The 22939-nt window shown below is 45.0% G+C and overlaps 1 protein-coding gene across 2 annotated transcripts in view; it reads left to right on the plus strand.

Annotated features, from left to right (window-relative positions):
- RUNX1 (RUNX family transcription factor 1) overlaps nt 1-22939 on the plus strand; it is a 269301-nt gene that overhangs the window by 155723 nt on the left and 90639 nt on the right. For both annotated transcript variants that reach the window (XM_040264316.1, XM_040264326.1), the window contains 2 exons: nt 10353-10391; nt 16259-16512. In XM_040264316.1, coding sequence (XP_040120250.1) covers nt 10353-10391; nt 16259-16512 — 293 coding nt within the window. The remainder of the gene's footprint in view (nt 1-10352; nt 10392-16258; nt 16513-22939) is intronic.

The following is a 22939-nucleotide window of genomic DNA, read 5'->3' on the forward strand; positions in this document are numbered from 1 at the left end:
GCTCCAATTTGATGCACAGTTGTAATAATAATGATGAGGAACTATGTAGTTATTTATTCTAAAAGAATTAAAGTATGTTATATATGCATATTATGTTTTAGTTATCATTTCATAATACAGTATAGAGTGAAACCTCACTAGTTGGGTTGACATAGAGAAAACAGAATTAGTAAAAAGGAATGAATTTTAATATTTTTAAATAATTGTAGTAATAAATTATAGGTAATATTTATGAGTAAATATCTACTTCTCTCTCATCTTGTGCTGCATTGCTTTCAGTTCAGTTCAGTTCAGTCGCTCAGTCATGTCCGACTCTTTGTGACCCCATGAATTGCAGCACGCCAGGCCTCCCTGTTCATCACCAACTCCTGGAGTTCACTCAAACTCGTGTCGGTGGTGATGCCATCCAGCCATCTCATCCTCTGTCGTCCCCTTCTCCTCCTGCCCCCAATCCCTCCCAGCATCAGGGTCTTTCCCAATGAGTCAACTCTTGGCATGAGGTGGCCAAGTATTGGAGCTTCAGCTCTAGCATCGCTTTTGGTGTATCAAATTCTTTGGGACCCCATGGACTGTAGCCTGCCAGGCTCCTCTGTCCATGGGATACTCCAGGCAAGAATCCTGGGTTGCCATGCCCTCTTCCAGGGGATCTTCCCAACCCAGGGATTGAATTCTAGTCTCTTATGTCTCCTGCATTATCAGGAGGGTTCTTTCCTGCTAGTGCCTCTCTGATCTCAGCCCCATGTAAAATATAGTACAGAACAGCAATGTATTTCTGTTATTTTCCAGAAGATGCAGAATCTCAAAGTTATTTGTGTATGTATTTAAATCACAGCTTCTCAGGCCTGCTTGCATGAATAGAAAAGACATATGTGCAGTTGGAGGAACCCTATGTAAACTGGTAACATTCTTAAAATGTCTTGTCTTGAGTTGATCCTATGTTTTCTTTTTTCTTTTCTTTCCCCTCCCCACTGAAAATCCAAGTTCACTCCAGCCATATGCTGACCTCATTCAGTATCAGACCAGGTCAATTCCTCACAGTTCCAAGGGGCACTTAAATACAAAACTGGAAAAGCTTGTCCACGGCTCACATTTTTCAGATGAGGAAACTGAGGCCAGCACAAAGTGGCTAACCAAACGGACCTGCAGTTAAGCCCCAACCCTCCTCCCTGTGTCTGGCAGCTCAAGAACCAGGTAGACTGATTCACCTAGCTATCTTCAAACATAAACGATGCTGAAGGAAAAGAGTCAGACCTTCCCTTGTCATAACTGCCCCAGTGAGAGAGTAAAGGTAAATTATAAACACAAAGAATAAAATAAAGTGCTTGCTTTGGGGAGGAGAGTTTTCTGTTCAAGGAACCCTGGGAAATGACAACTGAAATTCCTAAATATTCATTCAGACATTCTCATTTATTTTTCCTTCCTCAACTTAGGAAACTTGTTTTGTTTCTTTTTAGTTTCTTTGGGGGTTCTTTTGTTTGTTTTTATTTTACTTTTATCGGAGTATAGTTGATTTATAATGTGTTAGTTTCAGGTATACAGCAAACTGAATCAGGTATTTTTTAAAAATCCACTTTTTTTTCTTTTTAGATTCTTTTCCAGTATAGGTCATTACCAAGTATTGAGTAGAGTTTCCTGTGCTATACAACAAGTTATTTAATATTTAGAAGTGTGTATATGTCAATCCCAATCTCCAATTTATTCCTCCCCCTACCCCATCCCCTAGTAACCATACATTTGTAGAAAATTTGTATTTTGTTTCTAATTTATAGTGGCAGAAATGGTTTTAAATATATTAATTAAAATGTCTAAAGCAGACTCTAAAAGTAATGTCTTTTTAATAGAAGCTACTTCTGTGATCTGCTAGAAAACTTGACTGCTGTAACATTCCCCAGTTAGGGACTCAAAGCCATAGAAAAGTGCGTCCACTCAAGTGTGTTTCTCAGGAGCAGCGGACTTTGAGAAGTTCCTAGACACTGGGGTACTTTCCATAGTGCTTGGATGGGGGAAATCACTCCGAGAACTAATTTTATGTGTCACAAGTGGCTTCTCAGCCTTTCATTAAAAGAGCCAGAGAAAATGATAGTGAAGGACAGGGAAGCCTGGCGTGCAGCAATCCACAGGGTCAGCAAAGAGAGGAGCGTGCCTGAGCGACTAAACAACAACAGCAAAGAGAATGTGGGGGAGACTGAGGTCCCATCCAACCCGCAACACCGCGGGCTGGAAACCGGGCTGCTGGCTCTCAAGAGATGCTTAGACCTTCAAAGATTCCAACAGCCCCCAAGGAACCAAAGAGACGAGGCAGGACCTGTAGTTTCTGTTACAAACCTGGCTCCATATTTCTTCTTTGTTGTTGCTTCTGAGAACTAGAAGAAAAACATAACTGAGGCCAGGAACTGACTCACCACTGATGGGAACTCATTATTTAAACTAGAAGATGGCTTCCAAATTGATATCTTGGGTGGTTTAATTTTGTTTTAAAATCTGTATGCAGTATTTCAAAATAAACCTGTTTGTTTGCTGTTGTTCAGTCACTAAGTCATGTCTAACTCTTTGCAACCCCACGGACTGCAGCACGCCAGGCTTCCCTGTCCTCCACTGTCTCCCAGAATTTGCTCAAACTCATGTCCATCGAGTTGGTCATGCCATCTAACCATCTCATTCTCTGCTGCTCCCTTCTCCTTTTGCCTTCAGACTTTCCCAGCATCAGGGTATTTTCCAATGAGTCAGCTCTTCAGATCAGGTGGCCAAAGCACTGGAGCTTCAGCTTCAGCATCAGTCCTTCCCAGAATATTCAGGGTTGATTTCCTTTAGGATTGACTGGTTTGATCTCCTTGCAGTCCAAGGGACTCTCAAGAGTCTTCTCCAGCGCGACAATTTGAAAGCATCGATTCTTCAGCACTCAGCCACTATTTGAGACTATCCCTCAATCACTTTGCAGTTCTGTTTTGAAGTCATGGGCTGGTAAACATAAAACCTCTTGTTCTAATACGTGTTGCCTGTATGAATTTCATAAAACATAAGGGTGTTGGAAAAGAAAGGGTCAAGAGATTCTTTAGTAGTATTCTTTCGGAGTTGAAGAAGCCAAAGCATATTGTATAGGCTGTGCCATCAGTGGCTGGTAAACTTAAGTGGAAACAAGCGATGCGGGAGGTACACCTGTAGCTCATCCATGGCTGTGAAAATGCATTAGTGGCAATGACAGCGGCCCCTAACCTTTGCAGCTTAGTTGTTTTCACCGTGTAGCTGTGCGTCCTTATGACACAGCCAATCAAGTGATGCTGTAATAAAATTCTGAACTTCACTTCAGGACAGCTCGGAGGGAAAACATGAGTCCAGAAGGATGCACTACTTAATGGCCTTTGCTAATAGCAGGTTATAAACAGGGCTTGCTTGAGCACAAGCTGAATAGCAGCAAAACTGCTCTTCAGAGGGAATTGTGTTTGAGTGGTCACCCTTGAACTGCACAGTCTAATACAGTAGCCACTAGCCACGTGACATTTGAGGGCTTGAAACACAGCTAGGCTGAACTGAGATACACTGTGAATACAAAATACATAAGGAATTTGAAAACTTACTAAAAGAAAAATAATGTAAAATATCTTATGAATGATATTAATATTGATTACATGTCGAAATTGTTTGGGCTGATACAGAATAACTGTACAAAAAAGATCTTCATGACCCAGATAATCACGATGGTGTGATCGCTCACCTAGAGCCAGACATCCTGGAATGTGAAGTCAAGTGGGCCTTAGAAAGCCTCACTACCAACAAAGCTAGCGGAGGTGATGGAATTCCAGTTGAGCTGTTTCAAATCCTGAAAGATGATGCTGTGAAAGTGCTGCACTCAATATGACAGCAAATTTGGAAAACTCAGCAGTGGCCACAGGACTGGAAAAGGTCAGTTTTCATTCTAATCCCAAAGAAAGGCAATGCCAAAGAATGCTCAAACTACTGCACAATTGCACTCATTTCACACGCTAGTAAAGTAATGCTCAAAATTCTCCAAGCCAGGCTTCAGCAATATGTGAACTGTGAAATTCCAGATGTTTAAGCTGGTTTTAGAAAAGGCAGAGGAACCAGAGATCAATTGCCAACATCTGCTGGATCATGGAAAAAGCAAGAGAGTTCCAGAAAAACATGTATTTCTGCTTTATTGACTATGCCAAAGCCTTTGACTGTGTGGATCACAATAAACTGTGGAAAATTCTGAAAGAGATGGGAATACCAGACCACCTGACCTGCCTCTTGAGAAATCTGTATGCAAGTCAGGAAGCAACAGTTAGAACTGGACATGGAACAACAGACTGGTTCCAAATAGGAAAAGGACTACATCAAGGCTGTATATTGTCACCCTGCTTATTTAACTTCTATGCAGAGTACATCATGAGAAACGCTGGGCTGGAAGAAGCACAAGCTGGAATCAAGATTGCTGGGAGAAATATCAATAACCTCAGATATGCAGATGACACCACCCTTATGGCAGAAAGTGAAGAGGAACTAAAAAGCCTCTTGATGAAAGTGAAAGTGGAGAGTGAAAAAGTTGGCTTAAAGCTCAACATTCAGAAAACGAATATCATGGTATCCAGGCCCATCACTTCATGGGAAATAGAAGGGGAAACAGTGGAAACAGTGTCAGACTTTATTTTGGGGGGCTCCAAAATCCCTGCAGATGGTATTGCAGCCATGAAATTAAAAGATGCTTACTCTTTGGAAGGAAAATTATGACCAACCTAGATAGCATATTAAAAACCAGAGACATTACTTTGCTGACTAAGGTCCGTCTAGTCCAGGCTCTGGTTTTTCCAGTGGTCATGTATGGATGTGAGAGTTGGACTGTGAAGAAAGCTGAGCACCGAAGAACTGATGCTTTTGAACTGTGGTGTTGGAGAAGACTCTTGAGAGTCCCTTGGACTGCAAGGAGATCCAACCAGTCCATTCTGAAGGAGATCAGCCCTGGGTGTTCTTTGGAAGGAATGATGCTAAAGCTGAAACTCCAGTGCTTTAGCCACCTCATGTGAAGAGTTGACTCATTGGAAAAGACTCTGATGCTGGGAGGGATTGGGAGCAGGAAGAAAAGGGGACGACAGAGGATGAGATGGTTGGATGGCATCACTGACTTGATGGCATGAATTTGAGTGAACTCTGGGAGATGGTGATGGACAGGGAGGCCTGTTGTGCTGCGATTCATGGGGTTGCAAAGAGTTGGACACGACTGAGCAACTGAACTGAACTGAACTGAACTGAAGTTAAATTTATGATTAAAATTACTTTCACCCATTTCTCTTTACTTTTTTCATGTGGTTATTAGAAAATTTTACATTCCATACATGGCTCATATTACATTTCTAGTGGACAGTGCTGCTCTAGAATAAGAGAGATGCCCACAGGGTTTAAAAGCAAATTGTCAAGAACTAGTAAAGAAGTTTGAATAACAATGACATAATGATGTGAATCTTGCAAGGTGGTTGAACTGGTTGGCTATGACTGACAATCTAGGGGCAAACTGGCCAATAACTGCATCTCAGTTTCTTCATCTGTAAAATGAAGGGAATAATGATGGACTGTTTACTGCTAGAAAGCTAAATGGAATAATGCATGTAAAGACTTTAGTGTGAGGTTCGATGCACTGATCAAAGGGAGCTTCAGTAATCATGATTGCCTTGGGCAACTCCAGCTGCTGTAACAAAATAGACTGGGTGGCTTACACAACAGAAAATTATTTCTTACAGTTCTGGCAGCTGGAGGTCCGTGATCAGAATGCCAGCATGGTTGGGTTCTGGTGAGAACTTTCTTCCTGGCTTGTATTAATACTTGGCTGCCTTCTTGCTGTGTGCTTATATGACAGGGAGAGAAAGGCTCCAGTCTCTGCTTACAAGGGCACTAAGTCCATCGTGAGCACCCCACCCACATGACCTCATTTAAACCCGATGACCTCCTAAAGGCCTCACCTGTTAAGACCGTCACACTAGGGTTTAGGGCTTCACCGTATGAGTTTGGTGGCAGAGCAGACACAGACATTCAGTCCATCATATTCATTTCAAAAGTCCAATCGGAGAGAGATTTCACATCGAGTTGCAATTTGTTTACAAACACCTTTTTGACACTGCATCCTAGTGGGTGCTGGGCACCGTTTTTGCTGGATACTGAGCCGCTGGCCTTGCCAACTCTGAGTGGGGTCCTTGAACCAGGAGCAGCAGCATCACAGAGAGCTTGCTGGGAATACAGGACCTCAGTCACCACCCCACCCCCAAACCTATTGAATCAGAGTCTGCACTTGACCTGGTCCCCAGGGGCTTGGGGTACACATTGCTTACACGGGGCTGTCTAGGATTTGAAGAGGAGGGAACCTCCCTGGCAAAGTGTTCAGACCTTAGTGGTTATGTGTTTGTGTGGGGCTGAGGGTGAAATCAGAAGAGAATGAGACAGTTACAGGGTTGGCCTGAGGGAGGCCAATACAAGACATCCTTGTCCTCCCATGATCCAGAACCAACTGTGAGGCAGGAAAACAAGCGGAGCAGACAGAGGTCAAACTATCAGCCTTATCACAGACAGGACTTTTGGAGAACAGGGACTTAGGTATGTGGCTTCCTGCCCCTGAACCCCAGAAACAGAGGCTCATAAAGATGCAGGTAGTGTCTCCCCAAAACAATAAGAGGAGGGGAAGGCGTGCTTGGTGTGCTGCTTTCCTATTGCAGCCAAACTAGCAAATTAGCACCAACTTTGCAGCTTACACAACACTTGTTCCTCCTGTTTATTCTACCAGCATCTTGTCCTGTCCATTCCAAGATGATTGCTGACGTCCACCTCCAATCCATCGTCACTGGTCCTGACTTCTCCTAATGGCACGAGGGCAGGAAATGAGGGAAGGTCCCTCCCTCTCCCTCACTTCAGTCCCTCCTTTTGTGTCCCCATTTTTTTCACCTAAATGCTCACAAGTCTTGCTTGGCAAGGTTATAGCTCATCTGCTCCTTCTCTACTCCGTCTAATTCACTTATCCACCTCTGATAGAGTTATTCTCCTAAAATAAGTCTCCACCGTGTTATTTCCCAGATTTCCAGGCTCTGAGAGAACCCGCTGCCCTCACACTGAAGTTCAGGTTGCTTTAGATTGTGTAAGCTGCCTCTGATCTGTCTGTGTTTGTGTCTGCCTACAAACTGCCACACCTACTGAGACAAATTGTGTCACCTACAAACTGCCACACCCCAACCTGATCCCCAACTTACACCCCAACTATTCTGAGTCTGTGTCATAACTTCATCCATGCCTCTCTCATGCTCATCCTTCTGCTTGGAACGGCTTCTCTCCCGACCCCCCAGGCACCCCCAAGCCTTACTGACAACCTGGTGAAAATCTACACGACCTCCAAAAGTCAAATCAATATCATCTCTAACCAAGAAGTGGGTCTTTTCAAAGCCCACCAGGTGGTGTCAATTCCTGTGCGTCCTTCCTCCAGCTTCCTGGACTTTACACACGTGTTCATCAGTGGCTTGATACTCCACGGCTCCCACTTATTGGCCAAAGGGAGCTTGACTCGCTCTCAAACTTTGTGGAAGGCCAAAAATAACCTCGGGATATGAATCCTAAATACTTGGTGATTCTGCTCAGCAAAGAATTTCAGGGCTATTTTCTGATAGAGACCTTGAGACAGGGAGGATAAAAGTCAAAGATGAGATCAGAGTTTAATCATTCAGAAGGCTAAAAAGGACACTGATAAAAATACATAGTTGTGGTCAAAAAGGAACAGCTCATCACGTATGTAGACCCAGATGTGGGGATGAGAATGTGCACGTGAGATCAAGAGTGAAGTAACTTTGGGCAGATTTCCTAAACCCTCCAAGTGTAAGGTTTCTGGCCTGTAAAATGGGAACGGGAATGGTGGTGTTGCAAGGAATAAATCGGGCAAGGTAGTCAGCTCTCACTGTTGTGAATACTCAGGACCTGTCTTCTCTTACAGTTCAGGTTCTAGCATCATTAACAACTCCTTGGGCAAATCATTTCAAATTCCTACAGGTGTGACTTCAGGTACAGACACCCGCCTCCTCTCTCTCCCCTCTTAACCCCCAACTTAATGATGCATGCTGTCTCCTTGAAGCTACTGACACAGGACAAATGAAGAAAGCTCTCAACAGACTGTTGCACACCTTTCAAAATCCTCTCACTTCTGCCCTTGTTTTTAGGTTAAAAAAAAAAAAAAAAACCTTGGCTCTTCTCTCAGAATCACTGAAATATTAGGTGTGTAGACAAAACACTTGCCTTTCCACTCTGCTTCTCCTATTTCTCAGTCTCAGACACGGAAAGGCTTCTCAGGGTCTCAGGAGAGAATTTCCAGGGTGGTTAATTCTGTTAGGTCTCTTTAGCATAAACTCAGCTGTCTGGTCAATCTTACTGCTGTGAATTTCCCCTGACCCCCACACCTATTAAAACTAAATTTACTAACTTCAGGATGTATTTGTTATTTTCTGCCTTAGCATTCATAATTAGTGCAAATAACACTTTCTCTGCTCTGTTTTTAAAAAAAAATTATGGAGTCACTTTATGTACTTGTAAACCACAATTTTGTGTGTATGTGTCTTTAAGAAGGCTCTTTTGAGAATTTTGTTGTTGTTTAGTTGCTAAGTCATGTCCACTCTTTGCAACCCTATGGATTCTAGCTGTCAGGCTCTTCTGTCCATGGGATTTCCCAGGCAAGAATACTTTAGCGGATTACAATTTCCTTCTCCAGGGCATCTTCCTAAACCAGGGATCGAACCCACGTCTCCTGCATTGGCAGATGGATTCTTTAACGCTGAGCCACCAGGGAAGCCTCCTTTGAGACTATACATACTTAATTCCTTTCATTTTTCATCACAGGGCAGTCCTTCAGAACCCCTTATTATTTAAGTTGCCCTTTTTGCTTAGCAAAACCATAAAACTAAGGAGCTGAAAATCTTGTTCTCCTGCCTATTTAAACAGCATCTGGAAATCTGAAATAATTACCTCCTTTCTTAAAGGTTTTATTTAAGCAATATTATACTAATATTGTGCAGTGGAGTTGAAAGCTCTAGGTCTGCAGTATTTGAAATGTTCAGATCTTAAGGCTTTGAAAAATGCTGTTTCCTCCATGTTAATCACTCAGTTCTGACTATTATCCATAACAAGGCTGATGAAATCATTTCAAATTCAGAACATTATACATAGATATTCAAGGGAAAGAGAAATAGCTTCATATGGCTTTACTTAATGGATTTACGTGTGACTTTACCTGTAACTGTACATGCAGGAGTATATAGTAAGTGATCCATATGTGGAAATTATCATGACAATTATTTTCAGTAACAACTGATATCATCTGTCACTTTAAGAATGAAAGCTTTCAGTATAAGCAATCTGCCCTCCTAGCAAAGGGAAAGAAAGGAAATCAAGTGAGAAGAAAATATTTCTAAAATATCTCATCATTGGAAGTAAATGATTATAATGTTTGTCTACTGGTTTCTTTTAGAAGACATATTCCAAATTGTTATTTTTATCACTTTGAAAACTATTCATATTTTTACTTTTTTGCATTTAGCTTCTAGTATGTCACAGATTTTTTAATGTGTTTATATTAAGTTAGGGTTTGGGAGCTTTTGTTGTTTGTTTTTCCTTACCTATAATAGTTTTTTTTTAATTTAATTTTTATTCTACATTGGTGTATAGTTGATTTACAATGTTGTGTTAGTTTCAGGTGTACAGCAAAGTGATTCAGTTACACATTCGCATATATCCATTCTTTTTCAGATTCTTTTCCCGTATAGGTTATCACAGAATATTGACTAGAGTTCCATATGCTATACAGTAGGTCCCTATTGATTATCTATTTTGTATCATATAGTGTGTATATGTTAATCCCAAACTCCTAATTTATACCTCCTCACCTTTCCCCTTTGGGTTTGGTTTTCACTTTGAATTGTGATCCATCCCTACATTATCCAAATGTATTTTTAACATTCATGAAATAAATCACATTTGCATCCCATATAGAGCTTAAAAGAGGTGATTCTATGAATGATAAAGACCTCAGTATTAGCTAGCAATGGGAGACATTGGTAGAAGGTACATAAAAACCATATGCATATGTAACAGTTCATTGTTTTATATGATGATTTACTATTTTAAGTTATTTTTGACCCAAAAGCTGGACAATATGCTATAAAAATCTCCAGTGCTAAAAAGTGTGAGAGGCAACAAGCTCCCAAAAAAAATGAGAGAGGGGATTTAGTTTTCACACTGGCATTGGTTCCAATTACAATTAATCAACTTCAGTAAATTTGGTGTTTGCTGTCAATATATTCACACAATTATTTTTATTTTCCTATTTTCTACTCTTTCAGAATGTGTTCACGGAATGAATCCATCTAGAGACGTTCACGGTATGTTAGATTCCAAATTATATTCTTTACATGCATATTCATATGTGCATATATATGACATTTTATCCATGTATCTCTATTAACCCAAATAATCAAGACTTTTTTTTTTTTGCTGATTCAAAAATATTTAAAAGCTGTTTTCCATATTGTAAATGTCAAACATATAAAACATTCCAATGAAACCTTAAATGATACCCTCGGTTCTACAGCATTTACCACAGGTGCGTTGTGCTGTTATTAAATGACTCTATACAACTCTCTTTCTCTAAAAAAAAAAAAAAAAAGCTTGGCTTCTATGTGTTATAACTTTATTACTTTTGCTATAGCAGTGCTAATTTTTAGGAGCAAAATGCTTACTTACTAAGCATCCTTAACTTTTAAAAAGATTAATTTAAATTCTTTCTCAGTTTGTTACTTGTGAGTTGTAAATTGATTTACAAAGTTAGTGAATAGTCATATATCAACCACAGGATCCCATGAAAACATTCACACAGAGGAAGGATGTAGTGAAAGAAACGAAGGAATCTGGTCCCCCAAAGTAATTATATTTCAAAAGTGAAATCATCTCAAATCCACAGGGAGAAAGGGATTCCAATGTTGAAAACGGGACAATGTGTATTACACATACATTTACATGTATGTTAGTCTCCATTAAAACTGTTCTCATTCCCTGTGCCGTTAGTACCAACTAATGTGGTCCACCTCTAGCAAAATACATTCTCTGCTTTTTATTTTCATTAAAATGGTCACTGAAAACAGAAATAATTCTTTTAGAAATGTTGCATTTTTAGGAATGTAATTTTAGAAATATATTACAGAGGGGATTTTAAGAGAATGGTTGAGATTCTTATTTTTGAGAGCATTTTTAAAGAGTAAAAAATGTGTAATATTTAAATGTTTTCTGAGACCCCCCATCATTATATATACCTAAAGTTGTAGAAAAAAAATGTCAATAAGCTGTTTTCCAGTGAAATTGTTTTATTTTCCCCTTCCAGCTAAGCAAATACGGATTTTTCAATTCACTGTGAAAACTCACATTTCATTCAATCAACTAGGAGCCTTTTGGAAATTTCCCCCATGCAGCAAATTTGGAAGAAGCTGTCACACAGCATCCATCCTCCCAACATATTGCTTCGTTGTAATGACAAAAGCAAATATTAGTATTATTCCAGGGGAACACTACGAGTGTATACAGAAATGTTTCCTTTCCTTTTCTCTTAGAGAAGCAAGGGAAGGGAAATTATATATAGCCGCTTAAATGAGCGCTCCTGGTGGAAAAAGAGTACATTCAACTCCATACGCTATATGTACAAAGCCCTTTAGATTAAGGGGTTCGCGATAGTTGAGTCCCAGGCTGCCAGCTTTCCATTCATTTTAGTTCCTCGATAAGGAGGGGCGGTGTGTTTTATATCTGGGTTTCAAGCGTGCACCCCGTTAGCGCAGTTACAGCCTGCGCAAGGTCCTGAGAACCCCAAATGCCCGGCGGCCCCACTCATATAAAATCAGCAGCAGCTTTCCCTGCTGCTACTGTCCTTGTTGGAGTTCGAACTCGGGCTTTACTGGTTGAGATTTTGAGCTAAACAGCGTCTGAACCGGGTGCATCTATCGCTAATCCTCTTCTCTTACTAAGGAAACCTGATCCCCACCTGGAAGACCGCGTTGCGTGGGGCGCCCGCGGCCCCTCGCACGGTTAAGGGTTTCAGGCAAACGGTCGCAGCCCCAGAGGAGCTTTCTCTGAGCTTTCCGAGCAGGCGGCTTATCCCCCACCCCCCGACCGCTACATCCTCCGAGGCAGAGCCCATTTTTGCCTCCACCACACTCTTGAGTCCCCCCAGACCCGGTCCTAGGGTGTCTATGGGGATGCACTTGATCGGCTCCTGAGGAAATAACACTCGAGCCCAAGCAGAAAGATTTCACTCAGCCCGAACTCGCCTCTAGAGCGGGCAGCGTCGAGCCCGGGCACAGAAGAGAGAATGTGTGGCCCCCGGGCTCCGGCGCAGACGGTGTGTGTGTGGCGGGGCGGGAGGCTGGGGGTTGTCTGGGGACTGCTCGGTATTTGGGATCGCTCGGCCCGGGTGGAGAGAAGACTGTTGTGGGAGGGGGGGTCTTTACACCTGCAATGTTTGAAATGAGGCTTCTTCAAAAATCACTTTTTAAAAAAAGTACAAGGGCGTTTTCTGAGACTCCCCTCAACCCTCAGACCCATTAAACAAAATACAGCTGAATACTGGAGGTTCCGGAATGTCCCAGTTTTTCGGAGCGAGAGGAGCGAGGGGACGGGCGCCCCAGGCGAGATGCGGGGCAGGAAGCAGGGGACCTGCCGCAGGGAGCCCGGGACGCCCGCAGCCCCTAGTGCTTGGGACCAGCCGACGGTGGGGACGGCCAAGGGATTTCGGGAAAAAAAGATCCCGATACGCGCGGGTCGGGACAGCCGGGACCTCTGCCCGAGGGTTCCCCTGCTGCCCTCCCGGCCGTTGGGATAGCGGGGCGGGGGGCGGAACGGGGCCGCGCAGGCAGGATCCGGTCGCCGTTTCTCCTTTCGCTTCTTCCCCAGCTGAAGTTCCTACCGGAGACCCAAAGGCCGCAAGAAGGACGGATCGACAGCCGCGCCGTCGGGGGCGTTCCCCGGCGCGCGGGCCGGCCGCCGGGCGCCTGCTGCCCCCTGGCGCCCGCGCCGAGCCGCCCGGCCTCTCAGGGCCTGGGGCGAGGGAAGCGGCCGCGGCGCCCGGAAAGGCCTCCTTGGGCTGGCCCGCCACGGCCCCCGCCTCTGGCAGGCCCCTTGGCGCTAGAACCTTGGGGAAGCCGGAGCGGCGGCGGCGGCAGCGGTCCGGCACCCCCAAATCGCGCGTCGGCAGGGGCAACCAAGGCGGGGAGTGGGAAGGGAGGGTCCCCCACCCGGGGGCGGGGGCGGGGGCGGGCGAAGCACCCCCGCCCAGGACGAAGTCGACGTGGAGGGCTCCGTGCCAGGCGAGGGGGGAGTGGATGAGGGCCCTCCCCCCGAGGCAGGGACCCAGTGGACTCCTCGCGGAGTGTAGCGGGGAGAGCCCCGCGGCCGGGAGGTGGTGTGGGGTTTGGGGGGGGGGATCCGGGGCCCCTCTAAGCTCCGCGAAAATGCCCGCGGCGCCGCTGGGACGGGAGTGGGGAGCATGTTCCCGCCCGCGCGCAGAGCCGGGGTGGCTTCAGCTCCCGGGGCGGCTGGCGCGCGCGCGCGCGCGGGCGGGGAGCGGAGCCCAGGGGCCGTTTCCGGGGAGCTGGAGGTGGGTGCGGGGCGCGAACGACCTGGGCCCCGCGGGGGAACCCAGCCCGGAGGCTTTCCAGTTTCTTTCCAGTCGCTTGTTCTTTGGGGTGGGGGGGCGGTTTTCTGAACTACGGAAATCCTTTGCTGGCCGCTAAGCTCAACTCCACCTGAGCGAGGCGCGCCGCGTCAAGACGCAGTGAAAAACACCAAGAAAACAAACCCAGAGAGAAAACTCAACACACCAAAAGCAGGTCGTGGAGACCGACCACCGTCTGGCCTCAGTAAATGAATCAGCGCCACTTCGCCGCGGCTGCCAACCGGCGCCGAGCGGCTCCCCGGGCTGGGCCCTCGGCCCTTCCCGGCCCCCTCGCGGTGAATCCCATCCTTGCCGGGAAAGTGGAGGCCTTGGGGCCGCCCGGCCCCCAGGTCTCGGGAGCCTAGCGGCGGCCGCTTCATCTATCTCCATGGCTCGCGGATGCTTCCCTCCGACAAACTCTGATCCCGGACCATTCGCAGCTCAGCGGGCGGCCCCAGTCCCTCCAGGCCGACCGGCCTTCTGCTCCACCTCCTGGGTCTCCGAACCACGGCCGCCCCTGGCGCGGCCACTCGCGGCAGCCCCCCGGGGCGGGCGGGCTGACTGCCGGCCCCGCAAGCCCGCGGGTGTGCAAAGCCGCCGCCGTCCGCACCGGGATGGCGGTCTCGAGCGAACGCGGGAGCGTGTGGGTGCGGGTATGTGGATGCGGGGAGCGCAGCGTGGCCACCGCACTGGCTGGCGGTGGACTCTCCACCCTGGCCGCGTACAGTAGCGCGCGGCGGCAGCGGGGGCGCGCGGGCCAATTCCAGGAGCCCGCGGCACCGAGCCGCGCCCTGCCTGATACCGGAAAGGCCTGTGATTGGCCGGCAGCCGCCCCTATGCAAACGAGCTGAGGGAATGGAATTCCTCGGGCCGGGCTTACAGTAAAAGCACGTTCATTTCCAGGCACTCTCATTCATAGAGCCAGCGGGCGCAGGCGGGACGAGCGCCCCGCGGCCGGACCCAGCCAGGGCACCACGTTGCCCGGCCCTGAGCCGGCAGGCACCTCTTGCTGGGGATACTGGGGACGCCAGAAGAAAGTCAGTCTTTGCCGTTTTTCATAGAACCGCGTTGGAACTTCGATTTTGATTTGTGTGTGTGTGGGGGGGGGATTTTGTTGTTGTTGTTGTTTTTGCCTTTTCCTAGTTTTGAATGAACTGGTTTCTTGGCTGGATGGTTCCATTTCTTTCCTGGGTGTGAACTTTTCTCCGGTTGTGTCCTTTGACAACAGCGGGAGAGAGTGCGCCGGGATTCGTGGCGAGTGGTGAAGTGGCGCGTGTGCGTGGCAGAGTGTGCGTGCTTGTGTAACTCGAGCCGCCCCGTCTGTTGCGATCTGCGCTGCGGAGCCTTTCTCGCCAGGGCCCGCTCCACCTGCTGCGGTTCCGCGGTGAGTGTGGGTAAATTGGCGCGTCCGAGCAGTTCACCAGGCCGGCGCTGGGGCGACGTTGGAGGAAGCTCGTCTCGCTACTGCCCAAGTCGGGGCTGACTCACCGGAGTCGATGTAGACGGCGGCTGGCTCCCGAATAGTGCGTGCCTGCGTGCGTCTGACTCCGCTGCAGCTCACCTCCCACCAAACCACAGGATCAGCCACAAACTTAACCAACATCCCCAAACCCGAGTTCTCAGATGTGGAGAGCTGAACCCTGAGTATCATCGACTTGGATTTTTTTTTTTAAGATCAGCTTTTTCTTTGATAAAGCTTGAATTTTCTGAACTGAGCATTTTGCCAGAATTTATTGAAAACATGACAAGTCCTTCTAGCCCAGCCCTTCTTCAACTACTGAAGCTGATTCTCAAGGCTACTTAGAGAAGAAGAAAAAAAAAAGTGCAGCGAACATTAATGGGTTTCTGTTGTGTTTAAATTCTCTACAGATTGTATTGTAAATATTTTATGAAGTAGAGCATATGTATATGTTTATATATATGTGCACATACATTAGAAGCAGGACCTTTTGGAAGTCTCAGCTCTCGCTTTTGAGGACCGAAGCCAGTTTTGCATGAATAAAAAGTGGCGCCGTATTTGAAGACACTCGTATATTTTCTGTTGTGTTTGGACTTTAGACAAAACTCACCTGGGGAAAAAAAAAGAAGAAGAACTTGACAGGCAATTAACTACTGGAACGTCCAAATCCTATATTTGCTGGTCCTGCTCTCCGCATAAACAGTTTAGGAAGTGTATGGGAATTTTTGCCTCCGGGTACTTCTGTAAGAGCCAAAGACTGAAACTTCAAACTCTCAAAGCAAAACTCAGAAGATAGGATCCCTTGGCCCTTGACTTTGGATTCTGGTCGCCCACTTTTCAAAGCACTAAGCGGTCGGTGCCCAGGTCTGAGCTGAGGCCGATCGTCAGAACTAGAACTTTTTCCGCCTTCCTGGACTGTTCGTAACTTAGTCTCCCCCTCTCCCCCAGCCACCTTGCAGCAATAAAGGTCCCTGAACTTGTATGTTGGTCTCCCGGGAGCTGCTTGCTGAAGATCCGCGCCCCTGTAGCCGTCTGGTAGGAGCTGTTTGCAGGGTCCTAACTCAATCGGCTTGTTGTGATGCGTATCCCCGTAGATGCCAGCACGAGCCGCCGCTTCACGCCGCCTTCCACCGCGCTGAGCCCGGGCAAGATGAGCGAGGCGCTGCCGCTGGGCGCCCCGGACGCCGGCGCCGCCCTAGCCGGCAAGCTGAGGAGCGGCGACCGCAGCATGGTGGAGGTGCTGGCCGACCACCCGGGCGAGCTGGTGCGCACCGACAGCCCCAACTTCCTCTGCTCCGTGCTGCCCACGCACTGGCGCTGCAACAAGACCCTGCCCATCGCTTTCAAGGTAACTCGGGCCGGAGCGGGTGGCGGGAGGACAGGCAGAGGCCGGTCGATCGCCCGGGCGATCGGGGAGGGCCGTGGCCAGGCAGGCGGGGCCGGGTTCTAGAAAGGGGCCGGCGCCGAGGCCCGTGGTCCATCCCTCTGCGCTGCGCACACGGGGGATGCTGCGTTGCCGTGGCTACCCTCGGTTGGGCTGGGGGCGGGGGGGGGCGATGGTGGAGGGGTCCCGCTTCAGTAGGCCGCCGCGGCCTCCGGGGGATGGTTGAAAAAATTCAGGGTGCCCCCCCCAAAGACGTCCACGGAGGGCCGGCGGGACCTCCTCCCCGGCATCGGTCCTTCGCTTTGATCCAAAGTAGGAAAAGTTATAACCCGGCCGGAACCCAGCCCTTCTGAGGAAGGCATCAGGAAATAAAATCGAGATACTTTGATATACCTTTGGATCCAGGAAAAGAAACTTGACAAGGAAAACTCTCAGGGCTTTTCCCCACGTCCACCCCCTCTTTAACAGCACTGTAGAAATTAGCAAGTTCAAAGTCCACGGCGGACTCTGTTAAATTTGAAAAAGTTTTCGGAGGGGTGTTTTTTTGTTGTTGTTCTTTTGAGCTTCTAGCCTATTCCTGCCAGAAGCCGCAAGTCGCGAATCCTGTTTCTTTTCTGTGAACCCTCCTGAACGTTATCGCCGGCTCACCTAGCTTGAAGCCCCGGGTCAGCGAAAGGAGGCAAGGCGGGCTGCCGTGAGCCTGGGGGTCTCGTCCGCCTGCTTTGCTGTTTGAGGGGAGGGGGACGGCGACGTGGATCAGGAAACTTCAGCCTTTTTAGCTTCAGAGGTCCGCGTTCACTTTTCACCCCTCATCTAGCGCTAGCTTTCAGCTGTCTTGAAAAACCTTGGCCTTCAAAGGGGCTATATAAACAACCCCGGGCGTTTTTAAACAACCGTCCCACCACCCCTGGCAGCAAACAGAAGACGTTTCATTTCAGCGGTAGGAATTCGGTTCTTCTGTCTCGGGTGGGTTGAAGAAGGGGCAGCTTTTTAAATACAATCAGTGCTGTCATTTCCTGTTCTTTTAAAGGGGCTAAGGCAGGCAAGGGGTGGGGGGTGGAAACTATAAAGATCAGCTACTCTTTTTTTTTCTTAAAAATAAAATAAAATAAAATCTGGCTACATAATTGTCCTCTTTAAGAGGAGATTAAAGTTTTTTATGGTTCCAAGCCTGGGATGGATTTTTAGTTAGTTACAATGAATAAATGTTCACTTTTTAAAACACAAGTTAACTATCGGAGTTCTTTATTTTTAAGTTTTAGACACCTTCCAAACTTAGATTATGGTTTTTCAAACAAACAAACAAACAAGCAAAAAGTGCAGTTGGCTGCCTGTATAGAGTTGCCTCAATTTTCTGAAAGGAGTTTTTGAAGAGGATAGATAGGCGAAGAGTCTGAGCAGCTGCTGGACTCTTTCCTGTCTCTTCCTCCACCTCTGTAGATTTGGGTTGGGAGCCCATTTCAATTTTAAATCACTCTAATCCCTGTATATAAACAGACTCAGCGGGCAGACCTCCTCAGCTCTGACAGGGATGGGCCCTCGGTCACTTGCAGATAAGTGCAGAGGGGAGGAGACAGGCTGATAATCAACCCGAGGGTCCTTTAAACCAGGTGCTACAGACTCACCATTGGAGTGTGGGTTCTCAGAGATCTGTGGCTTCCTTTGGGCTAAGTCATAGTCTCCTCGGCTAGGGAACCCACACCCCAAATACTAACTGATTAAGAAAGAATCTGAAGAAGTTAGGGCCAGGTCATTTCTCAAGCCACCCCATGAAAGTATTTCCTTCTAAAAGAATGGGGAAAAGGGGGGGAAAATCAGGTAAATTGCTTTCCTGAGCCATCAGGGAATTCCCTTTAGCAGAAATCTTAATGACCCTAGACGTTTCCTTTTTAAAAAGATCTGTTTTACTGAGTGATAGTTTCTAGGTTCAAGATCAACGTATAAACCTCTTGAAAAAAGTTCAAGTGGGTCTTGACAACTTTGGGGGCAAAGGAAAGGACAATAGAGGAATCAGACCGCTTGGTGAACAATCTGTCGCCACTCCAGTCCCCAGGAAGAGAGGCCTCTTTCTAAAGGAGACCTGCTCACCGCCTAACGGAAGAAGCAGACAAAACTGCCAGTGAGGGACCAAGCACAAAGATTAGGAATAAAGCAAGCTAAACTTTTGTGTCCCTGACTCCACTCTGTACTCATCTTGCACTACCTACCTCCCAAGCACTTTCTATAGAAATTACTACTTTAGAATTTGGATTTTATCTATGCCCCAGACAACCTCTTTAAGAAGGTAAGCACTAAAGAATTACTAAGATCCTCCATACTAAGGAGGAGAAAATGTAAAACCATGATAAAGTCTGACGGTATTGATGAGAAGGAGCACTAAAATGATTCTTTAGGCATCTCCTGAATATGTGTAAATCCTCTGCTTTAATCTTTGAAACTAAAGGGAGATTTAAAGGTGTGAGTTTTCCTTAAAATAGATGAAAACTATCTTAATTGCTTATCCTGGGCCCTAAAATATCCTCCATGCCCCCGCGTCTCTGGTGAAATTGCCTTTATTTTTTAGCCTAGGAGAGATTCCTATTTTACTACAGAGAAAAGTCTTAAATTTGCTACCTGTTACTCATTAATTACCGAAGCAGTCAAAAAAGCTGTTTGGATGACTTAGGATGTGTTTTGTAAGACTGTAATATTAAAGTTTATTTAGGCCCTGGTACACCACAGTCCGAAGGCATAAACATGCCTTCAGCAAGTTGAGAGGCCTTGGACGCTGATAGTAATATTCTTTTCATAAGAAAGAAAGAAGTAATGTTTCTGTCGGTGAAATCATGGTCTCCTAGCTATGCAGTAAATGTCATCTCAGCTGAATGCTAAGTTCCACCCCACAGCTTTCTTTAAAACACTGGAAATTTAAGGAATTTGAAATAAATAAATTGTGACTATAATTTCAGCCTAACTAGAGCTGGTTTAAAATGCCAGTTTCAGCCGTGAACAGGCTGACCAAGAGCAGTGTGGGGAGGTTCTGTAATATAGAAGAGGCTTGATATTTTGCCCAACTTCCTGATACTTTAAAAACAGAGAAGTTAAAAAAAAAAAAAAGAGAGATATCCTTTGGCCAGCAAGTCTCTTCTTGTCTGTTTGGTCTGTGTTAAAATGTAAACGTTTGTGTTTCTTTACCTATTGTTTATAGCTTTTCATTCCAGTTCTTTCTTTTATTCTGTTTGAAGTTAGATTTTAAAAAAAAAATTCTCTGCATATTGCCTATCAGTGATAAAATCTATATCAAATTAACAGAAATGTTAGTTTTTAAGTTAAAAATATTTTTCTAGTCTAAGAATGCTTGCTAACAATTAGATGATATTCTTTATTATTGTAATTTTCTTGGATTTAATTCTTTCCCTCCTCCTCACCAAGAAAAATCTATAAAAGGCCAAGTAAATGATCTTTGAGCCCCGAAATATCTTTGACTCCTGCTTCAGTTTGAAAAAAGGGAAAAGGAGTTAAACTCCTAATTTCTTTAGTCTTAAATTCCAGCATCAACAACTTTTTCTTGTTTAGCCACCATGATTATTTTACTCTGTATTTTTGTTTGGTGACTACCTCATGAATTTGCCACATTACTGATGAGGATAGTTTGGAAAGATGAGTGAGGCTCAGACATGGAGCACTGTGAGAGGGGCCAGTGGGAAGAAGGTGATTTAGAATACATTTTGGTAGTTATAAAACAAGATTTATTTATTTTAAGCTCTTTAACCAACAATGAGTTATTCAGTTTGAAAACCATGCAGTTGATCCGGTCCCTGTATACTTACTGAACGTGGAATTAAAACAGAGACGCCAGGTCATCACAGGGAGATGGGGATGAGGAAGTAAAAATATGTTTTCAAGGAGGACATTTCAACATTGTGAGCTAATTTTACAGAGGGAAGTGAAAACAGTTGCGGGGTGGTGGGGAGGGGGAGGTGGGACAGACGGGGTGGATTTTTAAGAGACTGAAAAGAACAGAATAAAGCAAGTCTATTTCATAGCAATAGAAAAAACGGTAACAAGAACATAACTGATCAAGGAGATTTATTTCAATAATGGTTTTGAAACAAAAGGGAATTGTCATATTACTGCTCTTAATTTAACAGCAACAAACACACTTATAATGGGCTCTAACTACCTAATTAGAGGGTGCTTGGGGAAGAAATAGCTGTGCTTTTAAATTTCCTTGTAGAAAACACATCCAACATTTGGATGGAAAGGACTGGAAAGAAAGCTAAGACTGCAAGTTGGATAAAATAGGTGAGGAACGTGCCTGCCTGTTGCTATAAGAATTGAGTCTCCTGGTACAGTCCTGGGGTCCGAAGGATGCCTACCTCTTATAGTGAGTCGGTTCAATTTCCCCATCATAGTCCTTAGAATCCAACAGCTGAAGCACCCTAGGAAATAAAAGGAATAAATGGTCAAGTGGATAACAGGAGAAAGGGTGATGACTAAGCAGGCAACGAAGATGAGAATTTAGCGAAACGTGGCTTTTCTATCATTCACGGGGGCCTATGGCAGCCTTATATGCAGACAGAAAAAGAGGACTGAAATATAGGTGTTACCCCTGCAAAAATTATGTGTCAAATATTAGGTAAAAATGGGGAAGTGGAAAACAGGAGGAGGAATAACCACTGTGGAATGCTTTATTAACACAACTCAAAAATAAAACCCTATACCCACTAGCAGTCACTCCTGATTCCTGTCTCCCTCAGCCCCTGACAACCAGGCATCTATTTTCTATCTCTGTGGATGTGCACATTTTAGATTATTCATATAAATGGAATCATACAATATGTGAACCTCTTGTGAATGGCTTCTTTCACGTAATGTACTGTTTCAATGGTTCATCTATGTTGTAGCATGTATCAGAACTTTATTCCCTTTCATGATGAGATAATATCAATTGTATGGATCTATCACAGTTTTAAAGTCCATCATCAGTTTATGGACATCGGGTTATGGAATACTTTATTTTTGTTATAAATTTATTGTAATAAGTTTAAAAAATATAAGATGAAATAAACCCCCCAAACGATTATAAAATTGGAATGATGAGCACACATTTCACTAGTGACTGAGAAAATACCAATCAGGGGGTATTGCAAGTGATAGGAGATCGTGATCACGAGTAGAACTTGTTTTGATTTGAAATTCTATGACCACTTTAGAAAACACAAACAATGGAAATAGTTTTGACCAAGAAAATAGTTTTTAGAAGGATCAAATGATGACCCAAGAAATGGACACTCCTACATGAAGCATCACTGGCCAAGCATTTTGCCTTAAAATTCCTGCTTTTTAAAAAATTTACCTAAGTGTCAAAATATTTATTTACTAATTTACTTTAATAGTCCTGATAGGAAATCCGTTTCCATTCAGGTGCATTGAAGGAATTCTTCTTCAACATCATCTGGGTTTGGAAAAATTCTCAGTTATCTATCAGGTCCATGTTAAGATATCTCTGGGACTCACAGAATAAAAATGTGTTGAAATTTTGCTCCTGAAATCAGAGCAGCACATCAAAGTGAGCACCCCTCTTCTCTGAGGTCTATTCTGATATTTTTCTCTTGCATACTGCAATTCAGTGCTAATGAAAAGCAAGTCTTTGGAAATCAAGTAGGGACAATAAGGATGAACTAATTGTGAAGGGAGGGTGTAAGTCATTCACGAATAGTCAGCAATTCAGTGGAAGCAATCAGATTTAATTTTAGCAGAAGTTTAAACACCTCAAAGGCAAAATCAACCCTCTTAGGCCTATTGGTGGAGGTCTGGACAAATGAAAAATGGGTTAGGCTATAAACTTACAAAAAAACAAGACATTCTGTTTCTCAAATATGGAGAGTTAAGAGGAGATGATTGTATTCATGAGAAGCCATAGCTTTTCAAAGCCCTTGCTATAGTGAGCCTTATTCCAGCCGTGTCCTATGACCTTATGTGGCTTTATTAGGTGAATGTTTTATGATTTAAATATCTATAATTTTACATGTGTGTGTGTGTGCGCGCGCGTGTACTTAGTCACTTAGTCGTGTCCAACTCTTTGCGACCCCATAGACTGTAGCCCATCAGGATCCTCTGTCTGTGGAATTCTGCAGGCAAGAATACAGGAGTGGGTTTCCATTCCCTTCTCCAGGGGATCTTCCCCACTCAGGGATCAAACCCCTTACTGTCTGAGCCACCAAGGAAGCCCAAAATTTTACATAGTGGAATTTAAAGTAAATCTTCCCATTAATAACTTTTCTGTTGTTTTAATTTATGATATCAGTTATGATTTAGTTCGCTATTCCTTTGCAAACTAAAAAGCATCACAATATCCATTCAGTTTTAGAACAGTTACACAAATGACGTCAAAGTTTCTAATATGCCT

This window comes from Oryx dammah, unplaced genomic scaffold, assembly GCF_014754425.2.
Source record: "Oryx dammah isolate SB20612 unplaced genomic scaffold, SCBI_Odam_1.1 HiC_scaffold_2, whole genome shotgun sequence".
Classification (NCBI taxonomy): Eukaryota; Metazoa; Chordata; class Mammalia; order Artiodactyla; family Bovidae; genus Oryx; species Oryx dammah.